The 17,899-nt window shown below is 54.0% G+C and overlaps 6 protein-coding genes across 6 annotated transcripts; 3 read left to right on the top strand and 3 right to left on the bottom strand.

Moving 5' to 3' along the window:
* Window positions 1-23: 23 nt before the first annotated feature.
* Window positions 24-1,928, top strand: CH63R_13397 (Amino acid permease; the record flags this gene model as incomplete). The annotated part of the gene is made up of 3 exons (XM_018308371.1): window positions 24-424; window positions 514-807; window positions 899-1,928. 3 exons carry the CDS (start codon window positions 24-26, stop codon window positions 1,926-1,928), a joined length of 1,725 nt encoding a protein of 574 aa, XP_018152788.1.
* Window positions 1,929-2,678: 750 nt separating this feature from the next.
* On the bottom strand, window positions 2,679-4,516 carry CH63R_13396 (Amidase; the record flags this gene model as incomplete). Its single annotated transcript, XM_018308370.1, has 4 exons — window positions 2,679-2,826; window positions 2,901-3,769; window positions 3,833-4,386; window positions 4,441-4,516. 4 exons carry the CDS (start codon window positions 4,514-4,516, stop codon window positions 2,679-2,681), a joined length of 1,647 nt encoding a protein of 548 aa, XP_018152787.1.
* Window positions 4,517-6,382: 1,866 nt separating this feature from the next.
* Window positions 6,383-7,192, bottom strand: CH63R_13395 (uncharacterized protein; the record flags this gene model as incomplete). Its single annotated transcript, XM_018308369.1, has 2 exons — window positions 6,383-6,629; window positions 7,089-7,192. The coding sequence occupies 2 exons, from the start codon at window positions 7,190-7,192 to the stop codon at window positions 6,383-6,385; spliced, it is 351 nt and encodes a 116-aa protein (XP_018152786.1).
* A 707-nt stretch (window positions 7,193-7,899) lies between these two features.
* On the top strand, window positions 7,900-8,943 carry CH63R_13394 (uncharacterized protein; the record flags this gene model as incomplete). Its single annotated transcript, XM_018308368.1, has 2 exons — window positions 7,900-7,997; window positions 8,064-8,943. The coding sequence occupies 2 exons, from the start codon at window positions 7,900-7,902 to the stop codon at window positions 8,941-8,943; spliced, it is 978 nt and encodes a 325-aa protein (XP_018152785.1).
* Window positions 8,944-11,418: 2,475 nt separating this feature from the next.
* On the top strand, window positions 11,419-12,579 carry CH63R_13393 (uncharacterized protein; the record flags this gene model as incomplete). The annotated part of the gene is made up of 1 exon (XM_018308367.1): window positions 11,419-12,579. The coding sequence occupies one exon, from the start codon at window positions 11,419-11,421 to the stop codon at window positions 12,577-12,579; it is 1,161 nt and encodes a 386-aa protein (XP_018152784.1).
* Window positions 12,580-15,418: 2,839 nt separating this feature from the next.
* Window positions 15,419-17,633, bottom strand: CH63R_13392 (Major facilitator superfamily transporter; the record flags this gene model as incomplete). The annotated part of the gene is made up of 5 exons (XM_018308366.1): window positions 15,419-16,020; window positions 16,135-16,581; window positions 16,643-16,711; window positions 16,775-17,015; window positions 17,088-17,633. 5 exons carry the CDS (start codon window positions 17,631-17,633, stop codon window positions 15,419-15,421), a joined length of 1,905 nt encoding a protein of 634 aa, XP_018152783.1.
* Window positions 17,634-17,899: the final 266 nt, after the last annotated feature.

The raw sequence follows: 17,899 nt of genomic DNA, 5'->3' as shown, positions 1-17,899 counted from the left end.
TGTCGTCACACACGCGAGCAACCATGAGCGACGGCCTCGTCAAGCGGACGTCCTCTTCGGAGGGCGCCCACGACATCGAGAAGACGGGCTATGACACCCAGACCTACGACAAGGAGAATGTCCAGATCCGCGGCCTCGAGACCAGCGCCGAGACGTCGCTGCATCGCGGCCTCAAGGCCCGCCACATCACCATGATTGCCATTGGCGGCGCCATCGGAACCGGTCTCATCATCGGAACCGGCAAGGCCCTCGCCCAGGCCGGCCCCGGCTCCGTCTTCATCTCGTACACTCTCGTCGGTTTCATCGTCTTCCTCGTCATGGCTGGTCTCGGTGAGATGGCCGCCTGGCTGCCCATCTCCTCTGGCTTCACCGGTTACGCCTCCAGATTCTGCGACCCTTCGCTTGGTTTTGCCCTCGGCTGGACGTGAGTCTTCTTCCCAGTTTCTCTCTCTCCCTCATCATCCGCTCTCGGGGTCTGGACAAGGTGCTGACAAAACTCGTTCCTTCAAACAGGTATTGGTTCAAGTATATCATCGTCACGCCCAACCAGCTTACAGCCGCCGCCCTCGTCATCCAGTTCTGGGTAGACCGTGAGAGGGTCAATCCCGGTGTCTTCATCGCCATCTTCCTCGTCGTCATCGTCTGCATCAACTACTTTGGCATCCGTTTCTTCGGCGAGTTCGAGTTCTGGCTGTCCAGTTTCAAGGTCATCACCATCGTTGGCATCATCCTCTTCTCCCTCATCCTCGCCCTCGGCGGCGGCCCCGACGGGGACCGCAAGGGCTTCCGCTACTGGAAAGAACCTGGGTAAGTGATTTAAGACTAGGAGCATCCTCCTTTTGTGTAAAAAAACCGTAGACGTTGACCCCCAGACTAACAACTTCACCCACCTTTACAGTGCCTTCAAAGAGTACATCGACACTGGCAACGCCGGCCGTTTCCTCGGCTTCTGGTCCTGCATGGTCAACGCCACCTTTGCCTACCTGGGCACTGAGCTCGTCGGTGTCACCGTCGCCGAGGCCCAGAACCCTCGCAAGACGATCCCCCGCGCCATCAAGCTGACCTTCTACCGCATCCTGTTCTTCTACTGCCTCAGCGTCCTCCTCGTCGGCATGCTGGTTCCCTACGACTCGAAGGAACTTGTCTTCGCCACCAAGGCTCAGACCGGTGCCTCCGCCTCGCCCTTCGTCGTCGCCGCCACGCTGGCCGGCGTCAAGGTCATCCCCCACATCATCAACGCCTGCATCTGTGTCTTTGTCTTCTCCGCGTCCAACTCGGATCTGTACATTGCCAGCCGTACCCTCTACGGCCTCGCCTCCGACGGCTCTGCCCCTGCCATCTTCAAGCGCACCGACAAGCGCGGCGTCCCCGTCTACGCCCTCGGCTTCTCCGCCCTCTTCGCTCTGCTGGCCTTCATGAACGTCTCCAACGACTCCAAGGCCGTCTTCGGCTACTTTGTCAACCTGACGACCATCTTCGGCCTGCTGACCTGGATCTCCATCCTCGTCACTCACATCTGGTGGTGCAAGGCCCGCAAGGCGCAGAACATCCCCAACGAGGTCCTGCCCTACGTCGCACCCCTCGGCATCTGGGGCTCCTACGGCGCGCTAGCCCTCTGCATCATCGTCGCCCTCACCAAGAACTACGATGTCTTCACGGGCGGCGACTTCGGCAAGGAGAAGTACAAGACCTTCATCACCGGTTACCTCGGCATCCCCCTCTACCTCATTCTCATCTTCGGCCACAAGTTCTACTACAAGACCCGTGGCGTCAAGCCCCACGAGGCCGACTTCTACACCGGCAAGGACATCATCGACCGCGAGGAGGAGGAGTTCCTCGCGCGCAAGGCCGCAGAGAAGGAGGCCAACGGTGGCAAGGGCGGAAAGGGCGGATGGTTCTACAAGACCTTCTTGTCCTGGCTGTTCTGAGAAAAAGCGAAGTGTGTATTATGAGAATCTGAGAAAGAGGAAGGACGGAGGCGAGTTGTTGCTATCGTTTCATGAGTATCATGTCCTGCGAATATACCACGGCGTGTTGGTCCGCCTTGTGTCGTTCCGTAGATATCCCAATCCAGACCAAAAAGGATGTTTATTATGCGCAACCTCTCTCTTCTCCTTAACAAGTGAATTGGTTTAACATTTGCTTTGGATTTGATTTTACTCACGTTGCTGACGTATTCTGGTCTGGCAGTAGTAACACACGGAAAACATCGGCTTTGAAAAGGCAGACTAAACGAGTTGGCTGAGTGGATTTGATGTGGCACATCACCCACTCGCGGTGACTCACACACAGAGCTAGCTTTATGGATCCATAGAATTTCGCTTCAGTCATCAAGCGACGCGTTCAAGCACAATAGCTCAGGGGTAGAGCGCTGGGCTCATAACCCAGAGGTCCTCGGATCGAAACCGAGTTGTGCTATCTTTTAATGTTTTTTTTGTCTTCTTGCTTTTTTCCCCTGGTCACAAGGGCTCTATGATTCAGGCGTTTACTACACGCAGTTTCAACATCTCTTTGCAAGTACGTGTTTGCAGATGTTGGCTATTTAGTATTGAGGCTAGAAAAAGACAGGCTTTGGGAGCGCGTTGAACCTGAGTTAGAACTCGTAATCTGAGTCTTGTTGCTGTCAATATTGCCATTTGTATCCATGGCCGTTTGAGTAATTTGTCAAATTACATGTACTAAAACCCAGTAAAGTCTCCAATCTCAATGCTGGGGACGATGTACGGCTGGACCTTTGACCTCGTCAACGTCCGCTGCTCGTATGCGTACGCCAAACCAATCAGCCGAGCCTCCTGAAACTTTGCTCCGAGAAAGCTAATGCCAAACCTGCGAATCGTCAGTCTATACGGCCATCAAGACATACGATATGCTAGGACAACTGGGAAGAAGCGATTACGTACGGCACATGAGGGCCGGTATCTACCAGGTTACCCCTCCTGTTCTTGATCACCGTGGCGTTTGCCGGATAGAATCCCAGCGGGACCGTCACCACGGGGGCCCCGATGATAGCGGCCCACGAACTCGAGAAGCTGGTCGGCAAGACGACGGCATCGAGATGGTGCCTCTCCAAAGTGCCCAACAGACCGCCCTCGCCGCCGAGATACGTGCTCTCCTGCCACGCGGCCCAGAACCGCGGGTCGGTGTTGTTGAACCCCTGCTCGTCGAGAGCGTCGTCCCACACGCCCGTGTTGCGATCAGGGTAGTCTTCGAGCTTCAAGGACTGCGTGAATCTACGGACGTCGGCCAGAGAGGTCAAGTTGTTGGGGTTGAAGCTCAGCTCGGCGAGGTAGGATGCCAGATTCGAGATAAAGTCGGCGTTGAGAACGACGGTCTCCGAGTTGGAGGTCACGAGCTGCTCGGCGGCGGTGAAGTTTGCGTTGTCTACGATTACGGCGCCTGCTGACCTGAAGACGTCGAGCGCTTTCTCGAAGGCGTCCGTCTCGGTGCCGGTCGTGTTGTCGGAGAAGATCTCGATGGCGTTGCGCGGGATGCCGATGCGTGCCCCGCGGAGAGCGTACATATCGCAGGCCGCTGGGTAATCGGGTATCTCGCCGTTGTTGGGGATCGCCGAGGTGTAGTTATCGCTAGGGTCCGCACCGGCGATGGCGTGCAAGATGTACGCCGCGTCCTTGACGGTCCGGGCCATTGGTCCGATAGTGTCCTGGTGCTCGCTGATGGGGATGACGAGGTGCCTGGAAGTGAGGCCCACGGTCGGCTTGATGCCGACCAGGTTATTCCGCTGAGAAGGCGATAGAATCGAACCGTCCGTCTGCAAAGATGTCAACACCAACGATCCCCTAACGCAGCTTCATCACCACGGTTCAGCACATACCTCGGTGCCCAACGCCGCGAGGGCGAGTCCCAGATCAGAGGCCACACCGCTGCCGCTGGAACTCCCACTCGGATCTTGTTGGGGATAGTAAGCAGCGTACACTTGACCGCCATACGCCGACCAGCCGTTGCTTGTGTTGTTGCTTCTAAAATTGGCCCACTGGCTGAGGTTCGTCTTGCCGAGGATGACGGCGCCCGCTTCGCGCAGTTTCGTGGCCATGAAGCTATCTCGGGGCACTTTGGCGCCGACAAGCGCCCAGGATCCCGCCGTGTTGTTCATACGGTCGGCGGTGGCGATGTTGTTTTTGATGAGGATAGGAATCCCGTGGAGTGGCCCTCTTATGGTGCCGTTGGCTCGCGAAGCGTCCAGGTCTGCAGCGATGGAGAGCGCGTCGGGGTTCACTTCGGTCACGACGTTCAGCGTGCTGTTCACCTGGGCGATACGGCCGAGATAGGCGTTGACCAAATCGACGCTAGTAAACAGGCCGTTCTCCAGGCCCTCTGCCAACTCATCGATTGTGACATCGATCAGGCTAGGAAACGGTACACCCTTAACTGCTCACAAAATTACTCGCTACCCTCACGAATAGCGGATGCACTGTCACGTACCACTTGAGCACGTCGCGACGCTAAAGACTCTCAACCAGAGGAGTGCTAGAGCCAAAAACAAACGCTGCATAGCCATGATGACGATGAAGGGCAAGAAACCGAGCTGACAAGAACTTCACAAAGTCGGAAAGTGTCTGACAGCCACGCAGGGTGATGCCACGGGTTGTGATGTTATATAGGCTGTATTGAGACCCAGAAAAAGACACCTCCACCTGCATGCTTAGCTCGATGCATCGCTACATCGCGTAGAACGTCCTGCCGGCACGTCGGCACGACCCAACAGGACGGCAACACGGATAAGAGACGCCTGGGATCATGAAGACTTAGTAGATGTCGTGTTGTGGCATCCTCTGCCCAGAGAGGCAGCTCGGCTTGATAAGAAGCAGCGGGGAGAAAGTCATGACGTAAAGATTAGAGACACTGGCCGATTACCCCATGCAAGACGACACACGGCTTGCTGTCGCTTACGGCTGGATGATGAGATCAACGAGAACGAGTACAGGGTAGGAAGTCTATCCAAGGCAATGGGCGAGGGGAATACAAAACAATGATAGCGAACGTGCGAGCCGCAATAAAGAGGGGATTCGGATGATCAAGGGAAGAAGAGAATGAGCAAACGCGCGCGCGAGGAACCAGTGACGCCGGGTCGGTCTCCGGGGAGATGCGGGGGAAACCCCGGTGGCGGAGACAGGTACGTACCTCCGGGACTCCGAGAAGTGCTTTCGCTTACCTCAGCACAATATGGCCCGGAAGATCTTCGGTTGAATCAGATCATATGGGCCGGAGGAACCTCAGCCCGATTTTCCCGAGACTCCCGGAACGGCTGTATCATGGGCCGCTTTTACGCATTATGTAATACCCATCCCGCTACTTTAAGTTTACCCAATCGGGACTCTAATGAGTTGGCGATGACTTCACTCCAGAACCATACATCTCTCCACGTCCCAACTCGGCCTACAACTCGCGACTCAGAGCCGCACGGCCGGGGTCTGTGCGAGGCTCAATATCCCACCGGTGATTCTGCCCAGTGACTGCTATCGAGTTGTTCCTCGATGACGAGCCATTTGCCATGGCCCCCGACCAGGGTCCAGCAGAAGGGGGGCCGAAGGCCGTTGGCTCCAATCACGGAGACTACCGATCCATTTTTGCCTTCAACTGATCAAAGGTAGGACCGTCTCAAATCATCTCGTTCGCTACCTTCTCTTGCAGAACCTGCGCCACGGGATACCATGCCGTGGGTTCCCTTGCGTTTATTTGTCGTTAGTCGTCTGTCAAGTAAGGCCTACGTGAACATTTCCGTGGCGTTGTTTGACTTGATGTATTCGATTTCAAGCTCACGCACCCTCTTTGCCACGACGTGCGATTCCTGATCATGAACAATTGCATGACTTCTGCGACAACTTGCAGAACTTTGTCTGTCAACGACGACGACGACGACGACCCTCCAACACCTCCCATCACGACGGCAACCCCACCACAAGATAATGCGGCGTGGGTCAGGACTTACCGAGCCAGCCATTGGTTGGAGCGCCCGTACCTGCATGTCCGCCCCTGGGGCATCCTGCTACTTGATACGTCCGCCCAGGCATGAATAAGTCCGTTCTTCTATCGGACGAAGCTAATCGAGGTTGGATATCCAGGCACCTCAACTCATATTCGTCCGTGGGTTTCCAGCACGTCCACGGGAAAGAGAGGCGCATGAAACGTTTCTCGCCAGACGTCGATCCTTGTAAACAATCCCACACTCGTGGGCCTCGAATCCGGGGGGATCCGCGCGGCGAACAGGGCGGCCAAACGCACACCACGTCTACGATGTAGGACCTGATGCCACGGCCTTCTGTGCGAGTGGATATCGTTTGGCCGTCGCTGCGTACCCGTCCAAACCGCTATCAGGCCCTCGCATGAGAACGCGCACAACGCCCGATCTTGTCATCTGACAAGTTCATAGCACATCGCGGTTCGCTACGAGATGCTGCTCAACAACGCCGTCTGAAGCGGGCTTTGCGTCGTTCCTCACGCCAGCTGTCACGGGCATCGTGTCATCCAGAGCAAAGAGAACGTCGACCTTGGCAGAGATGATATCAAAAAACCCGGACTGGACGTCGCTTTTGCCTATGTGGCTCGTGATGCCAGGACGCGATTGCGTGAACATGGCCAAAACTTTCGCGAAGAGCCGCAGAAATGCCCAACTATGATGACCTTAATTTTCACTTTCTCGGTCTTCGAGACAACGTGGAAAGCCTCTCCATCTCTCTATTGGACTGGGGTCGGCCGATACGCCGAAGATGATTACGCTGTTGTCAAGCATGCGCTGAGTAGTTGACTTTCTCGGCAGGAAATCGCTTGCTTCCCAGGTGATTTTCTGTACGATGTACAAGTATGTGGAGGGCCAGCCACGGGCCACGCACCTGGAGCGTCGCCAACTTCAAAACGCTTTTGAAATGGAACTAACGCAAACCTTCAGAGCCATCGTCAGAATCGAGGCATCGTACAGAGTGCAGATTTCACGAAGCTTCCAGCCTGCATTCGGGCAAAGTCGAACCGTCGAACCGCCGGTGTGGCTAGCCAGAACGTGGCAACCATTTCCTTGCTTCACGACCATGCTCTTCTTCCCCTTTTTGATTTTCGAATCGTTCGGTGACACTCACTTAGACTTAAGATCATGGGTACGGCTTGCCGAGGAAGCAACGAGATCGCCTCGAGGCACACCATGTCGGAGTTGCTGAAACCTCGCCAGATCGGACGGGCCCATTTTTCCGTCGTTTTGCTGACGAAGTTTCTTGAGATCTCCATCAGACGAGGGGAAGCCTTTCACTCACAAAACATCCCATCGCAACGCGTCTTCGCCCAATGCCGGGAGGGCACGGTGACAGTGTGGGAGAGAGGGGAAGGAGAGGCAGCAATGCAGGGATACGCCTTCAACCGAGAGGAACTTAGGGCAATCGAGTCGCAGGGCTGTATCCCTGGTTGAGCGTCGATCCGGCCGCCGCAAGCTGTTGTTGGGCTTCCGCGGGCGTGAGCAGCTTGAGGCCGTGAACTCTGGCATCTCAGAGATGCGATTGCTGGTTTCAGACGCTCGCGAGTCGCCCTTCCGGTGAATGTTAATCTGAAGTTGCCGCCGACTCATCGGCAGGTTCTCAGCGGTTGGCAGCGTGGACGACATCTCCAAGGTTTGGACGAGGACTTGGCATCCCTGACTGTGGACGAAGAGCCTTGGACGTTGAGCCATGGACGTTTGTCTTCTTTTTTGTTCAGCATCGGTATTAAAAGGAAGTCCTGCCGTCCATTCCGGAGTGTTGGAAAGGCCAGGCAGGCCCCTCAGTTTACGCCGACCCCCCAACGGCATACCCAAGATACGAGTATACTTCTCCTATCACGCACCAAGCTTGACTTGGTCACATTGCTTCCACCACTTCTCTTCACACTTTTGTTGTAAGGAAAAACACGACATCGATCACTATGAGATACTTCACGCCAGTCTTTTTGCTCGCCTCGGCCCTCCTGGTCGGCATCAACGGTGCCCCGGCCGGAAACGATGTCGCGCCCAGAGACCAAGGGTATGCTTTCCATAATCACACGTCAACCTCGTAGCACGAGATGATGATGCTAACAACACACCACAGCGAGCTTGGTCCGCAGGCAGACGCACCCCGCATCAACGCTCCGGTTGCTGTAGCCGCCGCTGGGCAGCCAAACGCCGCGCTGGCCGCGCGCGACGACCAACCGATTCAGCCCAGACTCCTCAAGACAATTCTCGCCAATCTTCTCCAGAAAAACAACAAAAACAAGAACAAGAACAAGAACCAAAACAAGAATCAAAACAAGAACAAGAAGGCCAAGGCTAAGGCCAAGAAGGCCGTGACGCCCTCACCGGCGAAGAGCTCTGCCCCGGCAAGGCCTTCTGGTACTCCGTCGGGCGCGCCAAGAGCGCCTGCGCCCGCGGCACCCCCGAGACCTCCGGCGGCGGCCGGGCCTGCGACGCCTGCTAAGAATGCCAACAATCCGAAGGCACCCGCCGCCGCCGCCCCCAAGAAGGCCGGAGCCGCCACTGGAGCTGGAGCCGCAGCGGCCGGCGGCGGTGCCGCCGATGCCACAAAAGGTAACAAGAACCCACCACCAGCACCAGCAAAGCCTGCCCCCGTCCCAGTCGGCGGTATTCCCGCAGCCTCAAAACCCAAACCCCAAACAGGGTCTACGACCAAGTCGAGCCAACCCAAAGCCACAACCCCGCCCAAAGCAGCACCGCCCAAAGCAGCCCCGCCCAAAGCAGCCCCGCCCAAAGCAGTCCCGCCCAAGGGAGCTAACCCGAACAACCCGGCACCTGCACCTGCGGCGGCTCTCTTGGCTGGTGCTCTCCTTGGAGGGGCACAAGGTGCTCCTCCGGGCGCGGCACCCCAGAACGCCCCCAAGCCGCAGGCACCGGTCCCGAAACCCCAAGCCCCTCCGCCCGCTGGTGGCACAAACGGCTTACCTCTCGCCGTTCCTGGGAGGAATGTTGAATGAGCTTATGTTGACGAGTGGTTTTTGTGCAGGGAAATAAGTCAGCATCCGTTCGGAGATAGCGAAATGCACACGGGACAGCTGAATCGACACATTCTTTTCTTCTTCTTCTTCCAATCTAGCTTCAATCCCATGCCTCGCCGGTGCATCGTAATTCCGTAATTCGATACCTCCACTCGGGGTCTGGAGCCTACCGGCTAGCAACAAAGGTTATTCCGTTGGTAAGGGGACACCCAGGGGGGCTTTTGTCCCAGCTATGACGGGGAGAGGATACGATGTACATAGTAACCACAACTATGAATGATGACTGATCGACGAGTTGGATTCTGTCGTCTTTCCTGTTTTATCGCCCCAGGGTTAATGCTTCTCGGTTACTTCCGGTCCCTGACTAACATCGTTTCTCCGCAAAGCTTGATGCCCCCCAAGCAACGTTCCCATGTGCAACTCTCCGGCTTGTAAAAATTAGCTGATTGCAGAACTCGAGACCTGGTTGGCTAGAAAAATATTAAAGTAAGCTAACTTTTCAGTCGCTGGATGGAGATGTTGAAGAGCGGTTTCAACCCCTGGTGGCACAGCTGTATAAGCTTTGCTCCCGTAGCAGCGCGCGCCCTTTGAGTATTCCATCATCACACGCGTCTGCGGCCGGCCGCGTGCACCAGCGAAACTAGTTCTGACCGAAACCGAAGACGAATTGGCGAATTTGACCTTTAGAGTCGTTTCATGATAGCTGGGCATTGTTTCTGGTCTGTGAATCGCTCTTCTGCTGTATAGTAATCCATCATCTGGAACGGAGAGAGTTCAACGGTGACAACAAGAAGAGATAGTATTGATCTTCCAATGCAACTATTGAACCAGATCATTTGAATGATTCCGCTTGAATGTGGCCACTTCCTTTTGATTCAGTTCTGCGATGGGCGTCGTCCAGGCTGCTCGAGTTCCAGGTCCAGGACCATGAGTCTTGTTGATACTCTGGGGTGAGAATCATTTGATTGGGATCCATGTCCACTTCTTCTCTTCCGGATATGCTATCCATCCACGGAACTAACTGGAGATGGGGCTCGATCTTGAAATGTGGCAAAGATGTGATGACGCGAGTTACCTGCTAGGACGCCGTCGAGCGACGAACGGTACTTCTGTCGAGTGTACGGAAGGGTGTTGTGGATGTCTCAGACAAAGTCAGCAACAAATGCCCTGCATGGATCGAAGTCTTATTGGTCTTTAACCGATTTTGCTGTTTGGCGGGGCGCTGCACTATTTGTGTCATCTGGGATATCGATGAGAAAGTGTTGGGCATGCCGCAATTGGCTCGGAGAAACGTTTGTGTTTCTCGGTACCCGAGGGTTTTCTCTATCAACGGCAAACTTACATCTATGCTCCATGGTTGATTCCCTTTGATGGTTACAAGAAGCCACTTGATTAGGGATAGGCAGTCGGGAACGGTGCTTGGGATCTTGGACTGTCCACCGAATGTCCTGCTGGATGCGATGGCTGTCGTGTCACAGTAGCCAGCCCCTTGCACGGTCACGGCACTGGACAAACAATGCGAAAACAGAGACACTTTTCTTTTGTCTAGTACTTTAGTACTCCGTAAGGCAATTGATGTATCACGCTTCTTCCTCGCAAGCCATCCATTTCCATCGGTGAACCATTGTCGCAGGCGGAGTGTTGGCAGGGCCGCGGAAACGACGTGCGATAGCGCAGACAAGATCTTCAATTTACAGTTTTGAAGGCAAAAGATCAAGGTTTTATGTATCAGGCCACTGAGAATCAAGACCCTATCGACATTTAGCTGCTATGTGTGTCAAGGCATGCCTTAGTCCAGACCATGTGTGTTTGTTGATTCCAGTTAGAGGATTTGGCGTAAGGGGCTAACCAGGGAGGCCTTGAGTTGGTGTATTGCAAGGCTGTTTGAACTAAGTCTTTGTATTAAAGATTGTAGCACAGTATCTTTCCAGAAACCTGTCAGCTTTGGTATGGCACGAAATATGATGTCTGAAGCAATACGCCAGTAGACAAATGGCCATGAATGCGAATGTAGTAAAACTCTTAGTGGGTCGAATGATCAACCCATACGGGAGGAGGCTGGCTACCTTGTCATTCCCATCTAACTCATTTTTCGCGGTAAATGTCTGTGAGACTCAGAAGAACCACAACCCCCTTCCTAGCCCCTCGCATGCCGCGCCTGGTTCTTCATTGATAGCCCTTGTCCAGGAAGGCTCAAGTGCTGCCAAATGCCACGTTGTTTACGAAATTATCAGGGTCCAAAAAGGAGTATAAGAAGCCGTTTTTTTGGCGATGGTGAGGTGCTTTTGAACTTATGAAGCACTCGCACGCTCTGCGGACGAGCCTCGTTTGTCACCAGTAGTCTAGGTCATTTCTTCTAGAACAGCTCAGGCAGCATCCCGACCCGTATCGAAAAGCTCAAAAAGGTCTACAGCTAGTTGAAAAGGTACCTGATTCTGCTGAAAGCTTGCCAAAATGGTAGCGGGGCGTCAGATTCTGGGCATTCTTGCCGGCTTCAGCAACAAGCTCTACAACGTTGAGTGGTCCTTCGACAACGGCATCCCCGAGAAACATGTTGATCACACTCTTGTCACGCTGATGCTTGGGGATGAGAGGGGCGCCAGTGGTGTCCAGCCCGTCATCGAGCTATATGACGACAACGGGAACATCATAGGATCCCGCATCACCAGCGAAAGCCACACCATCTCCAAGAACGACAACCTCGACGACCACGTCTACAAGATCAAGCACGACTTGCACTGGAACCCCATGGAGACGCCAAAGTACGCCGTCGTCAACCAGTGTAGTAAGGATGCGATCTGTATCTCGGCTATGCAGTTCTCCAACGGCAACCAGTCTGTCGTCTTCTTCGGCGATATGGGCGCCTTGTGTGGCCAGACCTGGTTTTTTAGTCGACGCCGCCTAAGCCCTTCACTGCCGCACCCAAAGTGCGTCTGGCTCGACTTGGACCACACCACGGGCTTCAACGCGCGGGCAATGAGCTTCCATCTCAACGATCTTCTAGGGACTCCGGACAAGGTCAAGATGTACCAGGAGAACCACGACTACATCTGCAAGAGCACGCCTCGGTTCTCGTACTGGTACAACCTCTGGCCCATGGCCCAACTTCCTGTTTTCAAACCCCCTCTGGAGTACGAACGCGACGAAATCACCGGGATGGAAGGCAGAGATACTCATCCGAACCAGGCTTTCGACACGGTCAAGTGGGACAAGATGGCCTACACGGATCCGCAGCCTGTCGATGAAGGTAATTTCAGACCGTCGTATACCTCCGACCAAAGGAAAGCCAAGAGGGCGAAGCTCGCGAAGAGATCAGGTACCAATATGGACGTCAGCCATCTCGTTGTCACCAGAGCAGAAGGGCATGAGGCTTCGTTGGTATGCAACAGCACATCGTCCTATGGATATGACGTCGTCTCACTCCGAGAGAGGACATATTGCGACATGACCGTCAAGCGACTCTACAGTCTCTGCGACGACATTCACAAGGAAAACTGCTTCGACGTGGAAAAGCGGACTCTTGTCGGCCGCGGCGGGATCAATGCTCGAGGGGAGGTGTCTGCAGTTGGTGTCCCCCAAAAGCGTTACGAATCAACAGACCGTTGGGAAGAGTGAGAATGGCAGCTCCAAGGACGGCTCAAACGCTCGAAAGAGTGGGTTGAAATGGCGGAAGACAACTCTGAAACGACGTGACAGGGAACCCTGAGAGAGTTTCTCAATTTGTGTGGTTTCCGATACTTAGCGATTCATTTCTCAATGATCTCAGAAATAAAACAACTTTCTTTGTTATGTATTTATTATATACCAACTTCCTAAATGGAGCCAGGACCGGGCTTTACTTACTCCCAACCTGTGCTTTATCAACAGTTCCCTCAACATTTGCCTGCACCCACTGGCTAACAATAGGCAAAACTCAGTGTGTGACTTGATGCGTATTCCAGAAATTATCAAAGGCAAGATATTTAACAACTACCGTGGCTCTATATCCGAGAGAGATTTGGCGTTGTACGAAGCCAGTGGTTTGCCTATATTTCATGATTTCTTGTTGCTTACTCCACCGTAGTAAAAGGTATTACTCACGGTGTCTTTAAAGGATAGCTAGTACCTGCAACTACTATCACTGCCTTAGACATAGGATGTAATTTGATTGTTACCTGGACGAAAACTGTGAGAATCATTCCAAGAACGCTAAGAGCATGGGGACAGAGCTACAAGGCCATGTCGATACAACCCATGACCACTACCCGTCTTTCCCGCTCCATTTAAAATTCCGGTAACTAATCGATCAGCGAAAGGGTGAACCCAGGGAAATTGTTTCGCGAGTATCCGTAGAGTCTACTAATACCCCCTATCCCGATACATCTACAATGTGAGTCATCGGCTGATGAGTTGTCTAGAGAAGAAAAAGGAAGTCTGTAAGTTCTCAAGAAAAGATTGGGACGAAAAACAAATGCGAATAAATACCAATCAGCAATCCAAAAAGATATCGGCAGAGCCAGGTCATTCAAGATTAGGAGACCGACAATGTCGTGTTTTCCAATAATTGGCCTTCTGTTGGTTTTAGACTGTCAAGTTCGCATTCACCCATAGGTTTAACACCGCATTCACCTAATCAACTTTGCCAAAGTGATTAAACATGTATAAAGTTGGGGTCAAGAGGGTAGTAGGTTTCACGGGGGTTATAACTACACTGGCAATTGAACGATTGAACGATTCATCGATGTAGCCCTTGAGCACGGCACTGGGCGTTGGGCCAGGTTTCATCTAAAACACGCACGACGCCATGCAAGACAGAAAGAGGTGGGCTGGATTTGGGAGGAAGAAAAGAGTGTTGTATGGACTCGACTTTGGTTGTAGATGCCGGACGCTTTCGAAGTTTACGAGGGCTGTTGGTTGTGCTAATGTTGCTACATGTGATAATTCTCTCGACGTGACCCCGTTTCCATTCAGCTCTCGAACGTATGAACGAGAGACACCTTAAGCTTCACTCGGGGCAGAGGCAGACAGTTCACTTATTTCTTACATGGCCCCGAGACCTAAATTAGTTACGACTGAAGTATTACCAACTCCAGTCCGCCTGGTTTCAAGTGTCAGAAAGTCGTCGTGAAGCCTCCAGATTAGACCCTGACGCCGTTCACCCTTATTAGGAGCATCTCAGTCCACATACACACAAGGAAAGACGGCATCCCACTGCTGTGTCGGTCGTACTTGTCAATACCCCCTCTTGAATGATCTCCTCATTTGCCAATCTTTCTTCATCTGTTCTTTCTTAGTTATCTCGACGATCCAGAGCTGGCCTTTGAAGTCAAAACGCCACAAGGATCCCTTGCTATGACGAGTGGCCTGACCACCAAGCGCCCACCGCGAGGTCAGTACTCTGAGTTTTTTTTTTGGAGAAACCCTTTGGAAGGAATTCCGCCTCATTTAGAGATTTTGAGCTTCAGGGCATTGTGGGGACAAATCTTTCAGTTACTCGCTAGCCATCAATCTGTGAAAAACGGGTTTCGTAATAGGTTTAATGACTAGATAAGCCACAATTATTGCACACGTTTTGTACCGACTTTAGAAACCGGGTTTGTGGATGCATCAACCAGACCGAGGTGGAAATGACAGCCAGAGAGACCGTCTCCTCACCCGGCCACTGGAACGCATCCCATTAACCATGCCCTGAAAAGACTGATATTATCCGTCACAACGTCACCCAACGTAGAGCCGAGATACCACGTGCAAATACTACGCTCAGCCGAAGAGTGGCGCAGCCTTTTTCTCTCTTCGGCAAGCTCTGCGACTTCCAGGCAGGGCGTCCGGATCACCGAAGTCGATTCGCAAAGGCGTACTCGCCACACAAACATCGAAATGGGATGTTCGCTGCCCACTCCCAAGGTTTCAGCACAGCGCAAACACCAGACGAGCTGCAACAGAAAAGATCGTCTCAAAGAAACTCTATACTTGTACAGGTAAGTGCCTCGGCTCACTTTGAGGAGGAGGGGGATCGATCGGCCCATGACAACTGATGAGCTGAAGGTAGGTTTGCCCCGAGGAAATGGCTCTGCTGAATCACAACTGTAGGCATGCAGTGGCTGGTAATGGCACTGGCAAGGTGTGAGGCGAAAGTCTGAGCCAGATCTGCGAGGTTCTCAGTCGTTGAACACGGAACACTAGGTGAGAAGCCGCTGTCAAATCCCATGCCGCTGCAAGTCTGACAGCAAAAGTTGCTGACTGGAAGAGGCCAAGTGCGGCGTGGTTGTGGTCAAAAGTAAAAAGCTCGTGTATTTGTCGTCGTGGGTCAAGACAACGATCCCCAAACTCCGGCTATGATGCCTATGCCACCGCCAAGCAAATAAATTCCCTTAAACCGAATACGCTTCGTGTGTGCGACCCTTAAACGCCTTGCTCGAGGATGCTAACAAAGAATGATGCCTGCCATTGATTTGTCCGGTTCAAAATCAAATAACTAAGCTTTCTGCCGATCTTGGTCCGTCACGCTCACCTTGGACCTCCTGCACTCCCTCTGTGCACGCCACTTGGGCCCCCAGAACTGGTTGACCACCTGGATCGGCGAGACGGCTATGACGGCCATCCCCAGGGCCAGGAAGGCCGTACCGGGACCGACGGCGTTGAGCATCTGCTCTGCAAACGCCACACCGAGAGCCGCCAGGCCGCAGCGGACCAGGTTGTTGACGGCTGTCGCGCTCGCTCCTTGTCCGGGACACAGATCCGATATAATGGTTTGGTTGAGGGCGAAGATGCCGTTGGCCGCAGCTGCGATGAGGAACTGCATGGTAAGAGGCAATGCGATCCACCCGGGCCGGGCCGTCATGGTGGGATACGCCAGCGAGAAGCCGTAGCCGGCGGTCGAGGCGACGAACAGGGCGACGAACCACGGCAGACGTTGCAGGCGGGCCTGCTCCAGCGGGAAGTCGGGTGGGATTTCCTTTGACGACAACTCCTCGTCGTAGGGTATGTTGTGTGTTTCCTTGAACTTGGTCTCGACGGCCTTGTAGTCTCGGGTCAAGATCTTCCCGGCAATGACTGAGCCGACAATCGTCCCGAGGCCTAGTCACACGGGATGTCAGTCGTCGTCCAGTCAGATCGAAACTGGGTCTCATCGGGTTGATAGTATGTATATGACCCTGACCTGAAAGCTCGGAATAGGACAATTTTACATACCATTGGGAATAAATGCCACGCCGAGGAGGAGCTCGCTGAGGCCAAAGCTTGCTTTAAACAATGGTGTTGTGCTAGTCGTGATCATGTTCCAGATGGCGTAAATGACTCCACCCCAGACGAGGTTGATGACGAGATCCTTTTCCTTGAACAGCCTAAACGGCCTCAAGAAGGTGAAGAAGGTGATTTTCTGCCGGTTGAGCGGGCCTTCCGGGTCCTGCATGTACTTGGGTTCCTTCGAAACGTATCGATAGAGCGGCTTGTAGATGCCCGTCAAGCGCAGCGAGCCGTTTCCGGCGATCGTTCGCATGGTCTCTGGCAGATAGACGAGAACGGCGATGAGGATGAGGGACGAGGCTATCAACAGGAAGACGAAGACTGATCGGAAGCCAAGAGAGTTGGCCAGGGCGCCGCCTAGGACTGGGCCGATTGCCGTGCTGAAGTTGCGAACTGCGTAGGGGGTCAACCATCCGTCTATCCTATACACACGACGAACGCTGTAGTGCCTTACTAGCTTGATAAAAGGCAATGAAAGCCCCCCTCTCCGAGTTTGGAGCTATGTCCTGCATGACACCGTTGCCTGTAGACGTTGGTCAGTTGACGTGTTGATGACTCGAAGGGTCGGGAGGGAATGGAAGCATACCGATGCTGACTGTTGAGGCGCTCCCTGCAGCTTGAACTCCCCGGAAGATGAGCAGCACGGCGTAGTTGGGAGAGAAGCTCAAGGCTACGTTCCCGACAATGTAGACTGCAAACGACGCAATGTACGTCGGCCGCCGGCCCAGGGTGTCTGACATGGGACCCCAGAACAGCGGCGTCACGGCCTGCATGATCAAGTATGAGGTTATGGTGAGAGAGACCTGCGATGCGGTGACTCCCAGCTCCTTGAGACGGGTTTGGTCAGCACATTTGGCAGCATATTGAGGAGTGCGAATGTGTGGGGGTTGTTGACTTACCCTCGAAATGGCATCTAGTGACGGGTTGTAAATGTTGGAGGACAGGCCGGAAAAGAGACCGGCCAGCCCGATGATGACGATGATGGACCACTTCTGATTCCTGGAGAAGACGGAGAAGGGTTCATCGTCCGCTTCCCTTTCCTGCTCAGGCTGATCCTCAACCGCGTTGGCGTCGTCGAACGGGTCTCTGTCGCGGCCTCCGCGGGCCTCATCGTACGGGTTGGAAAGGGACTCCTCCGAGAACTTGCTGGCGAGCGCGCCGTTGCCTTGCGTCTGCCACGTCCTCTTGCGGACAGGCGGTGGCCTGAGGGGGTAGTCGTTGCGGCCGCGCGCGTGTCCCAGCCGGATGCTGGAGCCGGCCCGAGATGACCGGGTGGGATGGGCCTTTTCGTCTAGATAGCGGTCCGGCACATATTCAAAGTCGTGGGCGAGAAAGTTGTAGGCTGCAGCTGATGCAGCCGTCAGACTCCCGAGAACCCCTCTCTTGAGATCTGGTCTGGGCGGCCTCTGGGATTGTTGCTGCGGTGGCAGCCGGTTAGGATCCATATCTTACTTCCTCTGGACTGTGTTTTTCTTATTCTTCTTCTTCTCTCGGTCGTCAACGATCCAAAGAGACAAAAGAAGCTATGATAACCAACCCAATGTTAGAACCCCCCAGCCCGGTTTTGCGCTCGGTTTCCCGCCGCATATAAGGGCTTGCCGGCCATGGCCACCGGCAAGTCTGGAAGTCTAGATTCATCTCGCGCGGCCACCAAAGTGACGCAGCCTGCCACCTGTATGATGGCCATCATCGGACCTGACGTCAACTGGAT

Source organism: Colletotrichum higginsianum, chromosome 9 (genome assembly GCF_001672515.1).
Source record: "Colletotrichum higginsianum IMI 349063 chromosome 9, whole genome shotgun sequence".
Taxonomy (NCBI): domain Eukaryota; kingdom Fungi; phylum Ascomycota; class Sordariomycetes; order Glomerellales; family Glomerellaceae; genus Colletotrichum; species Colletotrichum higginsianum.
This window is presented reverse-complemented; position numbering and strand designations above follow the sequence as displayed.